This window comes from Polyergus mexicanus, unplaced genomic scaffold, assembly GCF_030449975.1.
Source record: "Polyergus mexicanus isolate NDT 795.1 unplaced genomic scaffold, iyPolMexi1.0 SCAF_22, whole genome shotgun sequence".
Classification (NCBI taxonomy): domain Eukaryota; kingdom Metazoa; phylum Arthropoda; class Insecta; order Hymenoptera; family Formicidae; genus Polyergus; species Polyergus mexicanus.
In genome coordinates, this window is record NW_027223342.1 from 331478 (window position 1) to 347461 (window position 15984).

The window sequence follows — 15984 nt, forward strand, 5'->3', positions numbered from 1 at the left end:
ATAAATACAATAAGAATAACAAGAATATAATCCTCAATAACATCCATAAATTTGAATATTATTTTATTACTGTTATTTCTTCAGATAAGAAATCTTTTTAAATAAAAGGACGTATATACCATATGTATGGCCAAGAATAGATTTATATATCTAAAATATATATCATAAACGTCTATATCTAATTGTAAAATATATTTATTAGTATACAAAACTTATTAGTATATTAAACTAAAATATATTTATAATAAAATATATTTATTATTAATTTTATTATTATTGTTATTATTATTAATCATTATTATTATATTACTTAATTTAATTAATATTATATATTTATTAATATTTTAATCATAAATTAATTATTTAATTTATATTTTAATTTTATATTTATTTTTTTGTGTAATATTTATTTTTATATATTACGATTAATTTTACATAATATGTAAAAGTTTAGAAAAAAATAATTAATGAAAAAAAATTAATAATAAGCGCACGTCGCATAGCCAACTCACCAGCTCAAGATTTCGAGGATCATATAGCCATATTATATCTACAACTCAAGAGAGAAAGAAACAAAGGATGTTATGTCTGTTTTCTTCTATATTCCGAAGGTGACCGAGCATCGCGCACGCATGGACGAGGACTCATGCTTTAGCGTTGCCAGCCTATCTTCTTTACATGCTGAAAGCATGCTGGTACGTCTGGAATCTGGCAGCTCTGATGCCAAGTTCACATAAGTCGAAAAATACATTTAGCAGCTTCCATTATGACAAATTTAAATTGCCTCAAGAACTCACAAAATTTCAAGTTCCAACATCTTGGAGCCTGTTTCAAGTCGTAAAGTGATTTTTGTAATTTACATACAACGTCACTGCTATTTTCATCACTTTTCCAAGTATCAAAGTTCCCCGGAACCTCCATAAAAATTTCTTCTTCAAGATCTCCGTACAGAAAAGCAGTTCCAACATCGAACTGTAGCTCCAAATCTTCTTGTATCACTACCGCCAGCAATATACGCAGCGTGTCATACCTGACTACTGGAGCAAATGTATCGATATAGTCGATTCTTGCTTTTTGCATGAATCCTCGTGCACACAGTCTGGCCTTGAATCGGCACTTTCCCTTTTCAGCATCCCGTATGATCTTGAAAATCCATTTGGAATCCATTGTCTTCTTCAAGCTTTCTCGTTGAGCAATCCCCCAAATCTAATTTTCTTCGTGGGCTCTTAGTTCCTCCTGAATGGCTTTTATCCACTTCTCTTTGTTAACATCGCTTGCTGCTTCTGCGTAAGCGTTCGGTGTATTAAATTCAGTTAGATTCACTTCGTATCTTGCTGGAGTTTTTATTGTAGATCGATTTCTCAGGTCTTAATTGCCTGATTGCAGACGATTGACGAGTTTTCTCCTCTCTGCTTGCTTCTCTTCTTCTTCATCCTGCGTGATTTGTTCCTCATCAGTTTCCTCTTCTTCTCGAATCAATGGAATCATCACCTCTGTCTCTTTTTGCTTCTCCTAATTATCTTCTTGTCATCATAGTTACTCCGCTGAATCTTTCGTTGAATGTTACGTTGCGTGATATTGAAACCTTTCTTGTCTTGGGATCATAAAGTCTGCAATTTTTAGACTCACCTTAATAACCAACCAGAAGAACTTGTTTGACTCAAGCGTCGAACTTACTGGTGAATTGTTTGGGTACTAGAGCAAATGCCTCAGTCCCAAAGATCCTTATGTGTCCCAGATTCGGCTTTTTTCCTGTCCTTCATATGGTGTGACTTTGGTAGCCATCCCCGATATTGTTGTTCGATTAAGTATATATGTATATATAGTTATGCTGATTGCTTCTGCCCATAGGAACTTAGGAAGTCCCTTTGTTAATAGCACTCTACGAGCAAACTCCATTATGGTATGATTATCTCTCTCTGATCTGATGTTTTGTTCAGGTGTGTATGGAGCAGTATTCTTCATTACAATCCCTCTTGCAGACATATACTTTTGCATTTCCTCATTGCAGTACTCGCGCCCGTTGTCCGCTCGCATTGTCTTCAATGATTGTTCAAATTTGTTCAAGACTTTCTATTTGTAGTCCTTGAATTTTTCAAATACGTCCAACGTGTGTCTGATAAAATATGCGTGTCGATAGTTTGTAACATCAACTTTGAAGATTACGAAGAACCTTGCACCTCCCAGGGATTCCTCCAACATAAGCCTACAAACGTTACTATGTATCAGTTCACCAGGCTTTGTCAACGTTCTGTCACTTGCTTTTTTGAATGGCAGCTTGTGCGCTTTGCCAAGTTCATACTTGCAATAGAATTCTGAAATGTCTTTTATTGTAATACCTTCCACAAATCCTTTTTCCACCAATTCACGTAGTGGACATATTCCCACGTGTCCAAGTCTCTCATGCTACACTTATCATTGACATGTTTATTTCATTTTGATCGTCCAATTGCAGTGTTTTGAAGAACATTCTGTAAATCTTGTTTTCTTGTTTCACATCAGTGGCAACAAGCACATTATCACGCAAAATATTCATTTGACCCTCTTTAAACCGAACTTCATATCCTTTTATCGTATACGTGCCAATCAAGAAAATTTTTTTTCGTATTTTTGAAACATACATTCACAATGCGCCATCTCGTCCACTTGCCGTCCGCAAGTTTATATAAGTAGTTTATATAAGTAGTTTTAATAAGTATCGTTCCTACGCTTGCAACGTAGCACACTTCATCATCGCCTAGCGATATAGTGTCGCCCGTCGGTAAAAATTTCGCAAACCATTCACGTCGATACGTGATGTGACGAGAGGCTCCGCTCGTCGGTAAACCAGACATTTTGTGTATTGACATTCAGCAATCCTCTCACTTGTTCGGTAAATAGCTCCACGCGCTGTTCATTGTCTTGACGACTACCACGACGATAATCACTGATACGAGTCCCCGCTGCTTTGATCGCGTTTCTGGCATTCTCGTGTGTAATGTCCTTTCCTTCCACAGGCGTAACACTAAACTTTCTTTTTCGCACCTTTCTTTTTCTCACTCAACTTCTCTATTGTCTTTGAATCTTTGCCTGCACCGTTTTTGTAATAGCTAGAGCACTCGTCGATTCGTCTTCGGCCGTGAGCCGACATTCTTCTTTTAATAGCTTCTCCTGTAGATTCTCCAGTGTTTGTCTTTCCGGGGCTACGTTATTCTAGGCTGTTTGAATATTATCGTACTTTAAAGTCAGGCTTATAAGAACCTTCGCCATGATCATGATTTCAGAGACGTTCTCTCCAACATCCAACAATTGGCGAGCCAAATTTTGCACTTTGGCCACGTGTTAAATCACAGAGTCACTCTGATACATCCTATATTCATGGAACTTCTGCATCAGCAGTAATCTGCTCGACGCAGATCGTTGTTCGTGAATTACACTTAATCTATCCCTCATTTTTTTGGCAGTTGTACATATTAACAGCGGTTCGAGCTGTTCGTATTATAGCGTGGTCGATATGAGAAACATAGCCTTGGCATTGTCTCTAATCCATGTTTTTGCATTGGCGGATGTTGCATCAGCCTGCATGACCTTCGTGCCATTCATCACATCAATTATATCGTATGCCACTAGAATCGCGTTCACTTGAAACTTCCAACCAAGAAAGTTTTTATTATCGAATCTGGTAACGTGCTTCGCGAACGATTCCTCCGCCATATCGAGAAACTATTAAAACTTTTGCAGCGGTATTTTTACTATAATGGCCGCCTAACCCTTTCTCACCTAACCTTTCATCCGTAATTATCGTAATCACCTCTCAACCATTTTCTCACAATTTTAATATTGATGAACTATTTTAACTTTATAAAAAAAGTTAATAAGTTAATATTAATGCATTTAAAAATAGTTAGTTTAAATTAAAAATTAACTAAGTAAATTAAGAGTTAAAAGTTAATTTAATTAACTTTATTAACTTTTCAACTTTTTAATTTAGAAATTTTAAATAATCGCGGGCTAGTAAGAACCAGAACGCGGATGGTAATGCGTCAGTTTCATAGAAAAATAAGTTTTCTATGAAACTGATTATGTGCTAGGGCACGAAATTTACTTGGTGCTATACCAAGATTTTTCTAAAATTAATCTCAATTCGAGATTTATATTAACCCCTCTTTACTCCTCTAGAGAGACGAAGGCGAGAAAAGTATCGTGCCCTGTGCACATAATCAATTTTATAGAAAACTTATTTACCACTACCATCTATGTTCTGCCTGTTACTAGCCCGCGATTATTTGAAATTTGTGATATCACTCGAAAGCCTTATTCCTTTAAATTGTTTTTAATTTAACATTTAACTATTTAACAAGTTACTATCCAACCCTGCCAAATGTATATACATATATTACAAGCATATAATAATTTATATCGTATTTATAATTGAAATATATTTCTAATGGCATGATAGCCATTATCAGAATAGCATGCAACTTTTATCATTGCTTGATTTACTATTAATTGTTATTCTTACGCTTAATATATACGTATTATTTTCAGGGTTTAGACAGCAGCGGAAGACCAGCTTTTGTGTTATATTTTCGAGTTCGTTTTTATATTGACACGCCGTTACTCTTAAGGTAAGATATAAACATTTTTTCAACATGTACTTGGAAGCAATTTTTCAAGAGGTCCTGGAAGAGAAGGAAATGGGGATCAAGGTTAATGGAGTATGGGTTAACAACATCCGACGACGCTATGTCGTATGGGCTATAACAAATTGCTATTTTATATATTATACATAATATTTATTTGGGGGGACATAATAGCCTAATTTTATAAAAATAAAATGCATTTTAATTTTCTCAAGAGAATCCATAATATTTCTATAAATGCAAGACTGATTTTATCAAACAAATACTATTTCAAATTATAAACTCTCACAAACTGAACTTTCTATGTATTTGGCTACTTAACTTGATTTCATATTTAGTTTTGATGTTTGATTTTATAAACATTCTTATTTTTAAAGGAAAATCATTTTTTAGTTTTTTATTTTGTACGAAAATTATTTTTTAAGGAAAAATTTTTGTAAATGTTTTTTGAGGATAGATATTAAACTTTTTTGCGTACAAGTTGGGATTTTTTTATATACTTGGCGTATTTTTTTTTACCTTTGTGAGGTTTTTTTTAGGTGATCTCATTGCTTTTTGTAAATTAATATATACCGAAAAAGTTTTTTTTTTTTATAAAATAATATAATATAGTTATGTATGGAAAGAAAATCAAAGTATACATATTATGTATGTATACTGATAAAGCGAGTAACATTCTGTTGCAGTAAAATCCACTTTAAAAATAATAAGTAAATACTATCCAGCAAGCAAAATGATGCAAAGTTTGTGCAAAGTTCGCAGCAAACTCGAGGATGCCTTTACAGCAAAATTGTGACAAGATGTGTCCGCAAAAAGCTTAGCTTTTGCTGGCAAGGCTTGTCGCAATAGTGTGACGCACATTTTACGCAAATAATAGAACAAACCTTCCTGTGCATGGCATGACAGCAAATTTGTGGCAAGAACAGAACAAACCTTGCTGTGCACAGGATGATACCAAATTTGTGGCAAGAATAGAGCAAACTTTGCCGTGCACGGCATGACAGTAAATTTGTGGCAAGAATAGAGCAAACCTTGCCGTGCACGGGATGACAGCAAATTTGTGGCAAGAATAGGGCCAACCTTGCCATGTATGGCATGATAGCAAATTTGTGGTAATTTTCTGTATAGGGTGATTCAGAAACTCTGCGACAAACTCTTCTTCTTCTTCTTGTTCCCTGTTCGTTATTCCGAGCGTAGGAGACCATCAACCAACTCCTTATACCGTTCTCTATCAGAGGCAATCCGGAAAAGCTCCTCCACATTCAATCCGGACCAAGCTCTTATATTACGTAACCACGAAAGGTTTTTTCGTCCTATCCTTCTCTTTCCTTCAATTCTTCCCTCAATGATGATTTGTAGGAGTTCGTACTTGGGACCGCGCAGCATATGACCAAAGTATTCCAGCTTACGGCGTTTCACCGCTGCCAACAGTTCCCTACCCGTGTGTAACCGGCGCAACACGTTCTCGTTGGACATACGGTCCGTCCACGACACTCGAAGGACCCTGCGGTAACACCACATCTCGAACGCTTCCAGGCGATTCATCATCATCATCTTCAGCATCCAAGTCTCGCAGCCATATAGTAGACTTGACCACACATAGCACCGGAGCGCTCTTAGACGGACCAACAGATTCAAGGATCTGCAACACAGGACAGGCCTCAATCGAGTGAAAGCGGATCTCGCAATTTCGATTCTCGCTCGAATCTCCTCATCCGGATTGACCGTCTCATTCAGCCATGCTCCCAAATATTTGAAATGGGAAACACGTTGGATATCTTTCTCCCGAATTCTGAGTCCAACGGGGTTGACCACCTCTCTGCTCATGACCATCAACTTAGTCTTCTCCGTATTGATATTCAACCCAAATCTGGTACTGGCCTCACTGACGGCCTCCATCAATCGCTGAAGATCCTCTATGCTTTCCGCCAAGAGGGCCGTATCGTCAGCGTACCGTATGTTATTAACGATTTCGCCTCCGATCCTTATACCCTCGTTGCGGTTTTCCAAGGCTTCACTGAAAACCAATTCAGAATAAACATTAAAAAGTAGCGGAGACAGCACACATCCCTGACGGACGCCGCGTTTGATGGGCACGCGATTAGTCTGATGATCTATGTCGACCCTGACAATTGCCATTTGATTCCAGTAAAGACCCTTCAGTAGCCGTATATCAAGGTCGTCCAATCCTATCCGGTGCATTGCCTCAATCAGCTGCGTATGATGCACCATATCGAACGCCTTCTCAAAATCTATGAAGCATACGAAGACCGGCTTTTGAAATTCCCTGCATTTCTGCAGCAACACATTCATATAAAACAGTGCTTTCCTTGTTCCCAACCCGCCTCGAAAGCCAAACTGTGTCTTACCCATGATATCCTCACATCTAGCGTGGATTCGTCCCTGTATTACCCGTAACAAGATTTTTAAGGTGTGGCTCATCAAGCTGATAAGACGGAAGTCAGAATATCCACTCGGCTTGCATTTTTTCGGTATTGGTATAAACGTTGATTGTAACCATTCAGATGGTATTTCGCTAGACTGGTAAACTCGATTAAACAGTGCCGTCAGTATCCTGATGCCTCTCTCGTCAAGCAATTTTAATAGCTCGACTGGTATTTCGTCAGGTCCAGGAGTTCTTCGGTTCTTGGCTTTCCGTATGGCCGAATCCACCTCCGAGGGGAGTATGCTAGATCCCGTCATTTGATCCCTCAACCGCATCTGCGGTTCCTTCCGATTGGAGTCAAAAAGATGTTGAATATATCTCGTCCAAATATCGTCCGACAAACTCTGAGGAACGATAAATCTCATAGAAAGGAATATTTTTTGTGAAACAATCTATCACATGTTTTCTGACGCGTATGAGAAAATAAGGCTAGTTGCTAAAAAAAAATTTAGTTGCCATGGATAACAAGATTTTTTGGAAAAATCAAAATACCCGGGTTTGCTCTACTGGTAGGGTAAAACCAGATACCCATCTGAAAATATATAAAATACCGTGCAATTACAAAATCTAGATTTATTTTAATCAAAATACAATACAAAGATGTATTCTATTGACATAAATCACAAATGAAGATATTTTCTTATTTATTCTATATTGCTGCAGGACTTTCTTATTTAATTTTTTAACTTTAGAGATCTCAAAAAGCTTTTTTTAGTGGTTTTTTCTGATAATGAGTGATATTTTTCATTTCTAACTGCTTTTTGTGGTAGAACAAAGTCAGGATACCAGTTTTTCCTCTTTTAATTACATAAGGTGTGTAAGTATCCGATTATGCTCCAACACGAAGAAAATAATGAACACAACTGTATATTCCGACGTACAAAGTGACGATATACTCTGTAATATGTACAGAATGCAATGTTGCATTAACCGAAGCAGATGCTCTGTATAGAAAAAGTATATTAACGATTCGATTGTTGTCCCGATATCAATCTTTTTTGGCTCAAAAACTTTGAACTTTTTTCAAAAAAGAGATACGGTGTACACGTGGGCACGGTTTATCTCAAAATAATGATGGCATCAATCAACAACTAATAACACGAATTAGCCAAAGATAGTAGCATTTATCACGAAGAAACAGAAGTACCCGGGTTGACCCGCCTACTCGGTTTTACTTTACTTTCTCATATATATATATATATGTAAAGTAAATATATATATATAGTTTGTAACGCGGTCACCTCGCTCGACGCTCGAATCGGCTCGTCGGTGTCCGGGTTCGAGAGGAGGGGAGACTTAAGCTTACGAGAACACAGTATAGGTAGAAAAGATAGTTTATTTTAGTTAGAAGCAAATATACACAAAGCAGCGTGCAAGGCCAGGCGATGTCGGTCAGCAGGACGGTAGGCAGAAAGCTGGTGTCAGGCGCGGGGCGATGTGCAGCGGACGTGCAAAGCGGCGGGCGCGAAGCGGTAAGCGCAAGGCGGCGGGCGCGAAGCGGTAAGCGCAAGGCGGCATGAGCGGTAGCGCAAAGTGGACGCGGCTTAATCTCTACGACGGTTTTATTTACAGGCGAGCTTAAGATTACGGCGCGGTTATAACTAGCAGGCTCTTAGGACTAGCAGGCTTATTTCTAGCGGACTTATCATTAACAGGCTTATTACTATCGCGATTAGAACTAACGGACTTATAGCTAACGGGCTTAAGACTATGGCGCGATATCTACAGACGACTTATCGACTAGAGTCAGGCTAGGTAGTTAGGTATTGCGGGCAGGGCCAAGTGTCACGTCGGACCTTGCCTTGGCAACGGAAGTCGGTGCACCCCGACAGAGCCAAGTACAGCCTTGGACCCGGGTAGAGGCAGGAGCCGGTGCACAATCCGCCGGAGACGAGGGCAACCTCGGCTCTAGGAGCGGTAGAGATAGGAGCCGGTACAACCCGGCGGGGTCGAGGGCAACCTCGACTCCAGGTAGAACGTCGATGCAACCCGACGGAGTTGAGTTCAGCCTTAACCCCAAGAGGTAGTAGGTAGTGGTTAGATCGGTGTCAGGAGTTGGATGTCGGGACAGGATCTGGTCCCGATGTCTCGGCCAGCCGAGCTTATATACCCGGCCGGTGTCCCCCACTGGGCGCCGTCGGTCCGACGGTGGGAGTCGGTACCGCGTGGGGAACCCGCGAGAGAGATAGAGCGTGCCGAGAGAGACAACGGTAGCCGAGAGAAATAGCGCATATCAAGGGTGAGAACGCATGCGTGTGGCAAGCAAGATGGCGGTAGCGGGACAGGTAGAGCTAGGTGAAAACAAAGCCATGCGTATATGTGTACGTATATATATATATATATATATATATATATATTTTTACCGGCCGCACTGAGTAACGGCCTCGCCGTTACAAGTTTATTTTTGCTAAATAATTGTTAAGCGATTAAAACGACTAAATTGCTAAGCGATTTATTCGTAATTCTGTTGATCTTTACATGGACATAAGCTAGCGAACAATAAACATTAATTCATTGATTGAGTATGATGATACGAAGTCTGCACTGATTCATTAAATTTTTAATGATTTGCATTACTATTTCAGCGATGAGACGACGAGACATCATTATTATCTGCAATTACGTGATAATGTTGTCAGACATGGTGGTGGAGTGGAGAGCCTCCACTCTCACCATCCCCTTCACGATCCAACTATCATTACGCCACTGGTCGCACTTGCAGGACTTGCTCTCCAAGCTGATCTTGGCGATTATTCTGAGGAACGGCATAGACCACATGCAGGATCCGTCGGCTACTGCAAATCCACAGATTATCTTCCTCCTCACGTAAACTGAAAATTTTATTTGTTATAAAAAAAGAAATTATAATTAAGAAACAAAAAAAATATTTAATAAAATAACTAACAATATTTGATTACATAATCTTAGATTTTTATAAAATAAAAATAATTATAAATTTCATTTGAGAAATTTCTGTATCTTATAATTATGATTTTTTATGGGTTATAATACTCTTAGATGTGTCTCGAATCGAACGTGCTCGCTGCGCTCGCAACCCAACATAAGGAGAACAGTGGACTTTCCAGAGAAGAGGCAGAGTTACAATACATTCGGGAAGCAGTACTTTTGGAAGCGCCGCTCAATGCTCATCTATATCGGTTGCGTCGAAGTAAGAATGAGGTTGGACCTGGACGTATACTTCTGGCGATTTGTGCCCGTGGAGTACGTATCTATACTGAAAAGGAAATACCACGCATCTTTACTTGGAACAACATCGGCAAACTTTCCTTTGATGTAAGTTAATATTTCTATAAATATATCATTGTCGCTGCTTATTCATTGCAATATTAAATTATGAAGCGAAAAAATAATATAAATCATATACAGGGTGATTCAAAACAATCTTCTGTCTTTACAATGTCATATACTTGACTCAATTTTAAGATGATTTTTCCTTTGCCAAAATTTTTTCCGAGGCTTAGTTTTTAAATTATAAGCCAAAATAGTTAACAAATTACGAGCCGTGTACGCGAGGCAGGCAGGAACGACGCAACTCACCGTCCCATGCTGGTGATTACGTGAGGCGCTCGCTGCGATCAACTGTTTGCTACATGCGATGGGGTGTATGTGTGAGAGAGAACGTATACGCGTATAGACGTACATACACATTCTCTCTCTCTCACTCACTGACTCTTACCTTGTATGTAGGGATTCATTGCCCTCATATGACTCAATAAGTAATATTTCCGTATGATACAACGAGTAACTAGCAAATTTTTTTTTCACTCACAAATTGTACTATTTATCGAACTTTTACGAATTAATCCATGCATTTTATCGATAAACTGAATTTATTAAAAAAATGATGTTATTATACGTATATTTTCATATTTTATAGTTTCATGTTTTCAAAACTATCGAATTTACAATGTCGGAGGCTTTAGCTGATCACAGGACATATGATAGGTTGATCACGCATAATGTGATACATTCAGTTGTTCGGCAGCCGGCAGCCGGCAACGCTAGTACTGACATAACTTCCCAGACAGCACAAGGATGTCCTTAGGACGTCCAAAGGACATCCAGGACATACATGTATGATATCCTCAGGATATTCCATTGTAATCCTTAGATCTCCTCTGGATGTCCTGAGGAAGAGTAAATGATAGCCGTATATTAACCTCTGGAGAATCCAGGGAGATCCTGTGGAACATCCTAAGGATTTTTATAGGATATGTTAGGGATATTTTTCGTATGTTTCAAGGAGCAAATTTTAAAATTTAAATATAAATTAAAATTATGTTTTGTTATTTACTGCCAATATTAAAAATCTAATATTAAAAATAGTTCACCGTTCTTTAATATTTGAGGCTTTCGTGCTGTACATAAATATTTTAGCTTTGGAATCAGAAATTGAACTGATAGAAAATAATTACATTTGTAATTTCCTGTCAATTGCTCTTTGCAAGCTTTATATAATTCTCATGACCAAATTTCAAATACGAGTTCGCGTGTCGCATAGCGGTAAACAAACGAACTAGCGGTTGAATACTATTGTTTGTAAAGTTTTTGGAAAGTTGCGAACAGTAACATTTCTCATGAAATATTAAATAAATAATAATTTTGGATATATGAAAATGTGCGCATCAAATTCAATTATTAATATTAAACGAAATTAATGTTAACAATTGCACATGTATATATCCTCTGGAAATCCAAAAAACATCCAATATAATAGACAGGGCAGATATATCCTACAGACATCCAGGGGTTATCCAGTGGACATTTATAGGACATTAATACTTATTATAATATTTAAGATTTCTAAATTATATTAAATAGCCGACACAACTAAAAATAATTATGGATGCATATTAAATTTTTATAAATATATTTATAATAATATCTTAAAACATCCTACAAATGTCCTGAACCGTCCTGGACATATTCAGGATGATCCTGAGGATGTTTTGTGCTGTCTGAGTTGCTTGTTGTCGTCGCGTAGTCTCCGCATCGAATAACGCGTTTCTTTCTTCGAGTTATTTTAATAATTAATCGGTAGTAATTGGTAGATTGTGATTAACCGATATAATCGTTAATAAATTCAATTTATCGATGAAGTGCGTAGATTAATTCGATAAGTTCGAAGTGGTACAATTTGTGAATGAAAAAAAGTTTGCTATTTACTCGTTGTGTCATACGGAAGTATTACTTATTGAGTCGTAACGAATTACTACATAAAAGGTAAGAATCAGTGAAAGAGAGAGAGAGAGAGAGAGAGAGAGAGAGAGAGAGAGTGCGTGTGTGCGATCAACTGTTTGCTACACGCGATGGGTGTAAAAGAGAAAGACAGGGAGAGAGAGAGAAAGAGAGTGCGTGTATGCGATCAGCTGTTTGCTACATGCGATGGGTGTAAAAGAGAAAGAGACAGAGAAAGGGAGAGAGAGAAAGAAAGGGAGAGAGAGAGAATGTGTACGTGTGTGTATACGCGTATACGTTCTCTCTCACACATACACCCCATCGCATGTAGCAAACAGTTGATCGCAGCGAACGCTTCATGTAATCATCAGCATCGGACGATGAGTTGCGCCGCCCCTGCCTGCCTCGCGTATGCGGCCCGTAATTCGTTAACTATTTTGGCTTATAATTTAAAAACTAAGCTTCGGAAAAAGTTTTGGCAAAGGAAAAATCGTCTTAGAATAGTGTCAAGTATATGACATTGTAAGGACAGAAGATTGTTTTGAATCACCCTATATGTCAAAATAAATTTTTTTGCACCATCCGTATTTAATAATACAAATTAGTAAAATACTTTACCGAAAATATATTTATTATTTGCATTTATTAATTTTCTTTTGTATTATTTGCGTGCATTTCTTAAAAATTTCTTTTGTTTTTTACGCAGCGCAAAAAGTTTGAAATCCGGGCGGTTGATCAGCCAGATAAGCTCACTCTCTATAATGGGTGCGATGACAAGAGCAAACTTCTTTTGGGACTTTGTCGTGACACCCATCAGTTTTCAATGGCTATAGCATCTAGAGTAAATGAAGCTAAAAAACGGGAAGAAGAAGGTGAATTATTGCTCTATGTTTATTTTTGAGAAAGCTTTTTGTATTGAAAAAAAGTTTCTTTATATAGGAATTAAACGTGTTGTAGACGAAGTGGAAAGAGAATGATTATTAATAACACAGGTTGAGCGGTTTCTGATAATCATCTGTGTTCTTGTTAGAATCGATCTGAGGTTATTCTTAAAGTTTTTAATGAGTTCCATTGTTAATTATCTAAATTAAATTATCTAAATTATCTAATCTAAATTAAAAGATAAGAGATTGAAATTATTACCAAGTTGGAGAAGAACTTAGACATCCCTGGGAATGGAAACGGTTGATAAATTAACAAACCAATTTTCTCTGAGATGTGAAAAGGGCTGACAGCAACCATATCGAGCAGGGTCAGCGGTTATCTTGAATTTCTCATCAAACGAAAGGCTCTCATCTGGTTTGAAAGAAAATATAGGATTAAAGGAATATGTGAAATTCTTTTGAAGTGAGGGGATGGAACAATAGCATTGAATAGGCATGATTACGTTTCCGCTAATACTCTGCAATTTTAAATGATCGAATTTTTCAAATCTGGACCTTTCTTTCACAAAAAAGGTTTGTAACAGTCCAGTCTGTCTAAAGAAGAAAGAATCACAGATAGTATACGAAATGCAATTATAAATGGAACGGCAAAGTTTAAAAATTTGAACATGAGTGAATCTTAATTTACAATAGACGTCTTTCAATTTGATATGTAGTAACCTTCTGGTGAAATGGTTCAACAAGCGTTTAAAAGTAGACATTGATTTATGATTACATAAATTATTACCATAATTCAAAAGAAGACCACTAACAAGTGCAAGTGTTAAATTGTGTGCGATGCATTTGCGTAAAAAGGCGATTTAATAACGTTGCATATCAACAAACATTTGGCACCCCCGTGGGATCACTATTATCTCCCATCATTGATGACGTCATCTTACAGGATTTAGAGGAGAGGGCGTTGCAGACATTAATTTTTGCCTCCTCTTTCTATATCCGGTATGTTGATGATGTGGCCATGGCCGTTCCCTCTTCTCTTTTAAATCATACTCTGAATGTTTTCAATTCTTTTCACCCTAGCATTCAATTCACGATGGAGATGGGTGTTGGAGGCAAACTTGATTATCCGGATGCCTTAATTTTAAAAAATAATCACTTAATGTTTGATTGGTTTTACAAGCCAACATTTTCTGGAAGATATCTCAACTTCATGTCCCAGCACCTTTTTTGCCCAAAAAGAGGCACGATTATCGGTCTGATCAATAGGGCTTTTTTGTTTTTACACTCTTGTTTCCATCAAAAAAATCTCGACATTATTGTAGAAATCTTACTCAACAATTGTTACCCACTGGATTTTATATTCAACACTTTACATAATCGTTTTAAATTCCTTATCCACAACTCTATATCTAATAAATCAATTTCCAATAATGTAACTAATGCAGAGACGACTACATTTTTTACGATTCCATATATTCCTTGTGTCTTAAAACGTTTTATTAGTATTACGATAGATCTCAACGTCAGACTAGCATACAGGAGCCTTAATAAGTTGAATTGTTTCATTAAGGTTCATAAAGATAACCTTTCAAAAATGTCTCACACCAACGTTGTGTATAAGTTGAATTGCAACGACTGCGATGCTTCTTATGTAGGCCAGACTTGTCGAAGATTGCAGACTAGAATCAATGAACACCGTAATCACATACAACGGAATGCATCTAATCACTCGATCATTATTGACCGAGTGATTAGATGCAACGATTAGATTGCAGTCACGATTTTCAATAGGACAGCATTGAGATCTTGGAGTCTTTCCTGAATAAACGCCTGATATCAGAGATATTGTTTATAAAACGCCAAAAAAATAGCTTGAATCTACAGACAAATACTGAATGCTTGCATCATACGTGTGTTAATGCCGTAGACAAACTTTCCAAAATTTAATTTCTGCTCTTCACAGATATATACATATATACAATATATATATTTACCATATACACAACCCGCTTCACATATATTTGTATTTATTTATTAACTTTCACCTAGCTATTCCGGATCGTTGAAACATGTCACACATGTTGACAGGTCTTGAGTTTATTTATTGTTTGTTAGTTTGACTTTGACCGCCTTTCCGTGCAGTTAGTCAAAGATTTTATTTAGTTTTTTGACTTAAATTTTTAATTTTTAATTTTGCTTAATTAATTCGTAATTTATTTAATTGGTTTAATGTCTAACGTATGTCACGGCTCACTTGAACGTGCGGGTTTGATAGTGTTCAATTTGTAAGTGTGTTTGTGTTGGTGTTCTTATCTATTGGAACGTGTTGTTTTGAATATTAACCGTTTTAGATATCGACATGAGCTTTATTACCCCATTTTTGGACTTTAACGATAGATTTCATTCTATCTTACGTCCTACTCCACGGTCATCCAACCATGGAGGGACACGTCCACTGGATTATGAGTATCGACACAGAGATTTCTTTGTTAATTTTCGACATTTTACCATGATGACAGTTAATTTTACTTAGACTATATGACAGTTTTATTATTTTTATTTATTCTATTCATTCATACATTCCGATATGTTTGCGAGTGTCATTGATTTCTGCTTTTAATATCGAATTCTTATATAATTTTTAATTTTTAATTTCTTATGCATTGAAGAAAAAAAAGGACCGAAACGTTCGCGATTTTGTATTATTGATGTAAATAAATAAGTATTTGCGCCCCATATCTTCGCCGGCTCCTAATTGCCATTTCTTCCATTTATTAAGTTTTATTTAATAATAATAAATATTAAATATTAAATATTAAATATTATTAGATTG

The 15984-nt window shown here is 37.0% G+C and overlaps 1 protein-coding gene across 5 annotated transcripts in view; it reads left to right on the forward strand.

Annotated features, from left to right (window-relative positions):
• The window catches only part of LOC138942271 (protein expanded), a 59923-nt gene that overhangs the window by 37405 nt on the left and 6534 nt on the right, over positions 1-15984 (forward strand). For 3 of the 5 annotated variants that reach the window (XM_070312388.1, XM_070312387.1, XM_070312389.1), the window contains 5 exons: positions 612-695; positions 4528-4607; positions 9654-9894; positions 10087-10362; positions 12974-13139. In XM_070312388.1, coding sequence (XP_070168489.1) covers positions 612-695; positions 4528-4607; positions 9654-9894; positions 10087-10362; positions 12974-13139 — 847 coding nt within the window. The remainder of the gene's footprint in view (positions 1-611; positions 696-4527; positions 4608-9653; positions 9895-10086; positions 10363-12973; positions 13140-15984) is intronic. The other 2 variants (XM_070312390.1, XM_070312391.1) reach the window with 2 other exon arrangements.